The 9,231-nt window shown below is 43.5% G+C and overlaps 1 protein-coding gene across 1 annotated transcript; it reads left to right on the forward strand.

Annotated features, from left to right (window-relative positions):
• Positions 1 to 745: 745 nt before the first annotated feature.
• Positions 746 to 2,415, forward strand: LOC141613482 (uncharacterized). Its single transcript, XM_074432221.1, has 3 exons — positions 746 to 946; positions 1,067 to 1,558; positions 1,651 to 2,415. The coding sequence occupies exons 1-3, from the start codon at positions 746 to 748 to the stop codon at positions 2,413 to 2,415; spliced, it is 1,458 nt and encodes a 485-aa protein (XP_074288322.1).
• Positions 2,416 to 9,231: the final 6,816 nt, after the last annotated feature.

Raw genomic sequence — 9,231 nt, forward strand, 5'->3', positions numbered from 1 at the left:
AGCAGCAAGCCCATCTTCGGGGAGAATCCAGACTAGAGATCCAGGAGTCGTCCAGGGACGGCAAGGAGTCACACAGTCTGAAAGAGGAACACAATCTAGGCAACAGGTTCAGGCTCCTCCGAGTCCCACCAGCATCGTGATAAGCGGGTTGGACACATTAGCAAGGACAATCCGGACTATGCAGAAAGAAAATAGAAGCATGAGATCCCAGATGGAAGAGGACAACAATCTCCTCCGAGCACAGATCAACGAGTTCAGGAGACATGCCGCTAGTTCGGCCCCTTGTATGCAGGAAGACAGATCCGGGAGGCCACCAGGAGAAAGTGGGGACCGGAGGCAGACACGGGTGTTGCCACGCGAAGTGGCACTTAGGCTGGACATGGACGCAACACCACAGCCAAGAGGGGGCCTGGTCCCAACAGGGCTGGGGGCATTAACACCAAATGAGGAGCCAGCCCGCCAAGAGCCAACACCCATATCAGATGCAGGAGGACGCCAGCAGAGCAGAGCAGCGACAGCGGTCCCGATGATCAGGGCCCCTGTTACAAATCAAGCTGAGTATACCTGGGAAAGCGACCCGGCTGCAGCAGCATCGCAGATGCGCCACCCAGCGGTCTTGGAACAGCAGAACTTCGTACGATGAGCCGAACATCAGTCACAAGAGCATCTGCGACCTGCCGGGAAAGAGACATACATAGAACAGCAATACCAGGAACTACGTAGCCTCCTCCGAAGGGTCCCAGGAATGCCGTTGCCTATGGAGATGGCCGCACCAAAAAGCTACGCTGACTCGCCGTTTACTAATGATATAGCTACAGTGGCCTTACCAAAGGGATTTAACGTCCCAACAATGACCCTCTTCGATGGAACAACAGACCCCTGCGAACACATTAGCCAATTCAAGCAAAAAATGATGGTTACCATTGCCACGGGAGCCTCAAAGGAGGCATGTATGTGTAAAGGATTTGGTTCGACCCTAACCGGAGCAGCATTACAATGGTTCGTCGGCTTGCCTAACGGGACCATATCTTCATTCGCCAATCTGGTCAACGCATTCAATCAGCAGTTCTCCAGCAGCCGGAGAACGCCAAAGCAGCCGAGTGATCTGTATAGGATCGTTCAGGAAATAGGTGAATCAATCAAAGATTATGTCACTAGGTTCAATGTAGAGAAAGTCTCAATACGAGGCTGCGATATGTCCACTACCATCAACGCCTTCAGGCAGGGCTTGGATAAGGAATCAAACCTTTACAAAGAATTAACGATGTACCCTTGTGAAAGATTCGAAGAAGTCCAGCAGAGAGCTACAGCGGCATTAAGGTTAGAAGAAGACATACAGGCTCGAAAGGGAGTAGCAAACTTCGACAAACCGAGCAGGAAATTCACAACAGAAAAGAAAGACGAACGAGCTAAGCCATACAGCAGGCCCAATATCAGCAGAATAGCAGAAAAAACCCAGCAAATTGACGACTCTCAACATCCTCCTAAGCTATCTGAATACGGATTCAACACGGGAATGGAAGGGTTGCTGAAAGCACTCAGAAGCCTGGGTGATCAGGTGAGGTGGCCGAAGCCTCCCACGCAGGATCGACCCAACGACGACAGAGACAGCAGCAAGAGATGCGAATGGCATCAGGACATGGGTCACAGGATAGAAGACTGCTACAGGTTGCGAAAAGAAGTAAAGTTCCAGGTATGCAAGGGAAACTTGGACCACCTATTATCACGTGGGGCAAGCGGGACAGGAGAGAAGCAGCAAATCAGGTGCTTTCTTCTGCTCCACCCATATGCACGAAAATTATTAACATGATAATAGGCGGATCCGAGCTATCAGGTTTGACATATTCCGCCGCTAAGAGGAAAGCCACCGGAAGTAAAGAGGATCATCCAGAAACTTCATACAGAGTAAACCAGAGCAATTTACCCCCGGTAACTTTCGACGAGACTGACATAGAAAGTGGTGCAGAGCAGCACGACGATGCCCTAACTATAACGTTATCCATTGGCAATTGCACCGTACGAAAAGCATTAGTGGATACAGGGAGTTCTGTGAATCTCATCATGCTCGAAACCCTCAAAACCATGGGTTTTGGTAAAGAGAACCTAATAAAGAAATATGTGCCCCTAGTGGGATTCATTGGTGAGACTGCACATTCAGTGGGTGAGATAACCATCCCAACATATATTGAAGGAGTTAATAAACTAGTGAGATACCTAGTCATTGAGGGTCCAACCACCTACAACGTGATACTAGGAAGACTATGGCTGCATCAGATGAAGGCGGTGCCCTCAACGTATCATCAGTGTCTCAAGTTCCCAACACCATGGGGTACGGTCACAGTAAAAGGAGATCGAGAGGAATCCAGAAACTGCTACGCTCAAGCCCTCAAGGCTACAACCAAGCTCCCCTCATAGCAATTACAGGACCGGGGCACCTCGACAGAATACAAGGAGCCTCCCTCAGAGGAACTGGACCAGATACACCTGGACGAGGAACACCGGATAGGACAAAGTATTGATTGGGGCAACTGCGATGAAGAAGCCGCAGCCCCCGGTGACTCAATTTCTGAAAACCAACATGGACTGCTTCGCTTGGTCCCACAATGATATGATAGGTATAGACTCATCCGTTATTTCACATAAGCTAAGCGTGAACCCAAGCTGCACCCGCATGCAATGAAGAGAAGAGAAAATTTGCGCGCGAGAACGAAATGAGGTCATTAACAAAGAAGTAGACAGTCTCTTGGCAGCAGATAAAATTAGGGAAGTTAGCTACCTTAAATGGCTTTATAATGTGGTAGTTGTGCCCAAGAAGAACGGCAAATGGAGGGTGTGTGTAGACTTCACAAATTTAAACAAAGCTTGTCCCAAGGACCCCTTTCCACTGCCACATATCGATGCAATGGTGGACGCTACTGCGGGACACGAGGTACTCACTTTCCTCGATGCCTGGAGCGGTTATAATCAGATCAAGATGCATCCACAAGCTCAAGTGAAAACAACATTCATGTCGGAAAGAGGCATATATTGTTACAAGGTCATGCCCTTTGGCCTAAAGAACGCCGGGTCCACTTACCAACGGTTGGTAGATAAAATGTTCAAGCAACAAATAGGAAAGACCATGGAAGTATACATAGACGACATGGTGGTGAAGTCCAAAAAAGCAGAAATGCACATGGAGCACTTGGCAGACACCTTCCAGACATTAAGGGAGTTTAAAATGAAACTTAATCCGTCCAAGTGTTCGTTTGGAGTATCCTCGGGAAAATTCTTAGGGTATATGGTGACCCAGAGAGGAATTGAAGCAAGCAAGGAACAGATAAAAGCAATACTCCAGCTGGAATCACCCCAGAAGCCAAAGGATGTGCAAAGGCTGGCAGGGAAGGTGGCGGCCCTAAACAGGTTCATATCAAGGGCTTTAGATAGGTGTAAGTTGTTCTATGATATATTGAGGAAGAGTCAGAAAATCGAATGGACCGAGGAACATGAAAAGGCATTCGCGGAACTCAAAAACTATCTAAGCACGCCACCGTTACTCGCAAAGCCGGAGCAAGGGGAGCCACTGTTCCTATACCTGTCAGTCACGGAAGCAGCTGTAAGCGCGGTCGATCTTGGTCAAAGAACAAGAAGGAGTGCAGCATCCGGTGTATTACATTAGTAAGTCTCTACTTGCCGCCGAGACCAGGTACACTTCCTTTGAAAAACTAACATTGGCTTTGGTTACTGCTTCCTATAAACTGCGGCCGTACTTTGAATCTCACACCATCCACGTAATAACCAACTACCCGTTGAAGACTATTATGAGGAAGCCTGAACTTTCGGGTAGAATGACTAAATGGTCAGTACATCTTAGTGGGTATGACTTACAATTCGAACCCAGAACAGCGATAAAATCCCAGGCCCTAACAGATTTCGTCTCTGACTTATGCCCTGCTACCCGTGGGGAGGCAGAAGAAGGAATGCTGACAATAATGGGGAGTCAGGATAGCGAGATATGGACCCTATACATTGACGGAGCCTCAAATGCAAGGGGGGCTGGTGTAGGTTTGGTCCTTAGGTCACCTAAAGGAGATATGATAGTACAAGCTGTTAGGTGTGAGTTCAAGGCAACCAACAACGAGGCCGAGTATGAAGCCCTTATACTTGGGATGCAGATGGCGTAAGGGCTTAAGGTAAGGAAACTGAGGGTATATAGTGACTCCTTACTTGTGGTAAATCATGTAAACAACGAATATGTGGCACGTGATTCAAAGATGATAGCCTACTTGAAGATAGCCACAGAGCAAAAGTCGAAGTTTAGAACGTTCAAGATAACTCAGGTGCCGCGAGATCAGAACGTGGAAGCAGACGCCCTGGCAACGTTAGGAGCAACCTTCCAGCCCACAGAACTATCAAATATACCTATCACCCATGTATTGACCCCAGCCATCTAGAAGGAGCCAGATCAGAATCCGGTGAAAGAAGATGTACACATGCAGTATACGCAGGGAGCCAGGATGCTGGTTTACACAGTAGGACAGCAGGATGCAGATTGGAGGGTGCCATACATAAATTGGCTAAGAGATGGGACACTCCCTGAAGACAGAAAGGAAGCACAAAGTTTCAGGATAAAAGCCTCCAGGTATATCATGATTGATAACATTCTCTTCAGAAAGTCATTGGCAGGACCGTGCCTTAGGTGCTTGAGCAAAGAGGAAGCAGAAACAGTACTGCAAGATATGCACGGCGGAGAATGCGGGAACCATGCTGGGGGACGAAGTCTGTCTAACAAAATCTTAAGACAGGGGTAGTTCTGGCCCACCATGCGCGCATATGCCGTAAACCATGCTAAACGTTGTGAATCATGTCAAAAGGCGGCTCAAGCAATCCACCAGCTTGCAGAACCAATGCACCCGATTATCTCTCCATGGCCATTCATGATGTGGGGCATGGACATAGTAGGCAAGCTTGTGACACCCTCATTCAGTGCGGAAAAATAAACACGTAATTCTAGAATAAAACTGCATGGATATGTTTGTAATAGGTTCATTTGGGTAAAAACCTGTAATTTTTAAAACCTGAACCTGTTATAAAAGTATCCAAATGGGAAGGTGTCAAACATGCAAGGTCTAAAATAAATCTCATAAATAAAACATCGCTAAAGTCGCGAAACAAAGTTATACAACCCAAATATGAAAAAGGGAGACATATGTCCCTAAAAAGTATATGACATAAAAAGTGTTTAAGGGTCACAATAAAATAAAGCCAATCTAGGTCCCAAGGTTACTTTGCTCGCTAGCTCGTCCATGTACCCCATATATGCATCACCTACCTGTCAATCGCATTTTATACAAATACGAAAGCCACAGTCAGTGGGGAGTAACTCCGAGTTCTCCCAGCCACGAAATGTCATAGTTAATATAACATGTAAACATAAGAATATGAATATGAACAACACATAGCCTTAGCATACAAATGCAAGACAATCATGCTTATCATGCGAATAAGAATATAAACAACACATAGTCCTAGCATGTGAATACTAGACTGACTCATACTACACTATCATGTGAATCACATAACATCCAGGAATCCAAACTCTATCAACCATAGCCGGCATGCATCTCACCTTCTATGATTCATAGAATCATCAAACAAGAAAGGACAATATATCTAGAGACAGGCATAAGTTCCTAGTACAGTCAATAGTCACTCTGTAACTCGAGTCTATACCACGAGGTAAGGTAAACACCCTAGTCCTAAACCTGCGCAGACCTAGCGACATGCGGAAAACTACCGCATCCAAGACCCATGATAAAAACACATGAGTACCCCTAAGGAGTCCACCAAAGGGTTGGCTAGTACTTAAGCTGACTACATACTTCTAAGAGTACGTCAGGAAGTCATACCCTAACTTGGATATAAACCCACCAAGCTAAGACACAGAGGCTATTAAGCGGTGAACATATACTCGTCAAAGACTATAATGGCCTATCTATGACGAAGGCCGAAATACTCACCTAGGACCTAGTCCCAGCTTGAATACTTTAGCCCATGCCACACAAGACAAGTGGGACACCCAATTAACCATAAGAGGGGCAAAGAGTCTAAACTTGCACACACAAATGATCATACACACCCTAGCATATGAAAGGCTACGCAAGAGCATTTTCAGTTGACAATCCAACAATATCTCCAATATCAATAATAATCCAAATTCCAGCTAACCAACAGTACCATAATCCATGAGAACAAGCTAAAATGGCAAAGAGGCAACAAGACTCAAGCATAAGGCATCCAAAGCATCCAACAACCAACAACCAACATGTGAAATGATAATCACAAATATCAAGGCATCAACATAAAACATCCAATAACAACCAATTTCACCTCAAAGACAAACCCTTGACCCGTGTCCCGCGATGGGTCATCGGTCAAATCGAGGCTGACCGGTTTAAACCTAGTTTGACCAAACTCGTTCGGTCAAATTGGCCCAGCTCAGAGTCTTGGCCTACTTTGGCCCAAATCACAAAATTCATCACAATATCATTCTCATGCCATTTCCAATTTCTATCATGTGAAAAACTATCAACATAAGGAAATATATTCCAACTTACAAAATATCCAATTCAATTAAATTCTCGCATAATAATGATTACCCACATGCCAAAAATACCAAAATACATAAATACGCAAACAAAAGACCCAAAACATCAAACAATAGACCCAAGACCCGACCCAAGGTGATGGGTCAAAGTCCGGGCCGGACCCATCGGGCCTGCCGGGCTGTTTTACGGCCTGTTTTGGCGGGTTTTTCCGCCCCTTTCCCCTTTTTCCTACCAAAATCCGTTTCAAGCTCAATTTAATACCGTCTCAAGCAACAATCAACAATACCCATTTCGTTTCAATACTTAAACATGTGAAAAACAACATATTTAACCAACTTTAACAACAACAATTCATGTGAAAATTAAAGTTAACATGTTATTAATCACATAAGCATCCAACACATCATAAACAACACTAATGTGACATTAAATCGTCTAGTAACTCGGAATAGTTACCTTAAGCTAGCAAAGAGACAAGTAATAACTTGAGAAAGCTTCTAAAACCCAAAATTATACATCATCTTCCACAATATATGAGTCTCCTAACTCATCTTCATATTCTTCACCTATAAGAACAACAAAAACACATAAATTAGTCCTAAATTCGAAACCCTAGAAAGATAAGACCCGAAACAAAATTGGGAGAAATAAAAATAAAGCTTACTAGTAGATGAGGATTGAAGAGAGGATTCCAAATATATAAGTTTTATGCAAATTGGTGGAGAAATGAAGGATTTATGGTGGTTTTAGGGATTGTAAGGAGGTTGTTTTGATAGGTTTTTGGTGTTTGAGAGAAGGAGGAGATAGATTGAGAATGGAGGAAATGAAAATTGAAAGAGGAGGCAAAAGGAGGGAGGTGGTCGGTCAAAATGGAGGGAAGGAGGGTCAATTGTTTACGTTTTGGGTTTGCTTCGACGGTAATTAGAAATATTCGTCGAACGCGATTTTCGAGAATATTAAAGTTCTTAAACACGATTTTACTAAAAGATTAAGTACTCATATGCCCAATATCCAAACTCGTTTACCCAACGACCGTAAGAAATGGGAAAATCCCAATTTTACGACTTTTATCCGAAATCTATTTTATCAAAGGAAAAGGTTTAAATATAGTTTAAATCACTTTTAAACATTTCTAAACTATCAAAAATAATTACATTTCTTCAAAATAAAATAAGATTATATTTTATCAAATAAATTTTATTTCAAATAAATTAATATTAAATTAAAATAGCTCAAAATATTGGTTTTAAAATATAATAAAGGTCTTCAAATTTACGGGGTGTTACAATCATCCCTCCTTTTAAGAAGTTTCGTCCCCGAAACTTAGAAGAAGGAACATTGTATATATGTAGGTCTATCTCTTTAAAATCAAGTAAACAAAATCTTCAAAATATGTACGTATGAAATATAAGTGTCTTTTCAATGGAACGGAATATCCTCGTCGGCCGTTCAAGAACATCAACATTCCAAATCAAAGACATAAAAATATATATTTTTACACCAACAAATGAGAAAACCAATTATCGGACGTCTCCAATAACGAGCTTTACCACTCATTGACGTTAAAACCAGTGGAAAACATTAAAACATTTTCAAAAATCTTTAGTTCGAAACTCTATAATAAGGATAATTACTCCACTAATCATGACTAAACTCCAACTACGGCTCTTATACAACTAAGCAATGACTACTAACGCGGAGAGTATTTAAGAGAAGGAGAGGAACACTCGAAAGGATAGCTAAAACTCACAAGAATTAGATAAAGGAAAGAGGATTACCTCACGAGAAAAGTTCGGGATATTTAGCTAACATAGAAGATTCAGGCTCCCAAGTTTTTTCTTCGACATTTCCACAACGCCAAAGGATACGAACTAGGGGCACCACTTTGTTTCTAAGTTCCTTGTTTGCCCTTTCGAGGATTCGGATTGGCCTTTTTCCAAAGCCAAGTTGGGTTCCAAATCTGGGATTTCTTCTTGAATAACATGGCTCGGATCACTAATGTACTTCCTCAACTGAGATACATGGAAGACATTATGAACCTTGCTCAAATTCGGGGGCAACTCTAAACGGTAAGTAACGGGGTCAGCCTTCTCAAGCACACGGAAAGGTCTAATGTATTTGGGACTCAGCTTTCCTTTCACACCAAACCGTTTCACCCCTTTCATAGGTGATACCTTAAGGAACACTCGATCATCAACCTCAAAGGTAAGTGGTCGACGACGGACATCGGCATAAGATTTCTGTCGGTCTTGAGCGGTTTTCATACGCTCTCGAATGATCTGAACCTGATTGATGGTCTCAGTCACCAAATCGGGTCCCAACACATGAGCATCTTGGACTTGGTCCCAACAAACAGGACTACGGCACTTCCTACCGTACAAAGCTTCATAAGGTGACATCTTGATAGAGGAATGATAGCTAATGTTGTAGGAGAATTCGACAAGAGGTAAACATTTCTCCCAAGAAGTGTGGAAGTCTAAAGCATAAGCACGGAGAAGGTCCTCTAAAGTCTGGATAGTCCTCTCAGTCTGCCCATCTGTAGCGACATGAAAAGCGGTTCTCATCAGTAGCTTACTACCCATGGCTTCTTGCAAAGCAGTCCAGAAACGGGAACAGAATCTCGGGTCACGATCTGAAACTATAT

Source organism: Silene latifolia, chromosome 11 (assembly GCF_048544455.1).
Source record: "Silene latifolia isolate original U9 population chromosome 11, ASM4854445v1, whole genome shotgun sequence".
Classification (NCBI taxonomy): Eukaryota; Viridiplantae; Streptophyta; class Magnoliopsida; order Caryophyllales; family Caryophyllaceae; genus Silene; species Silene latifolia.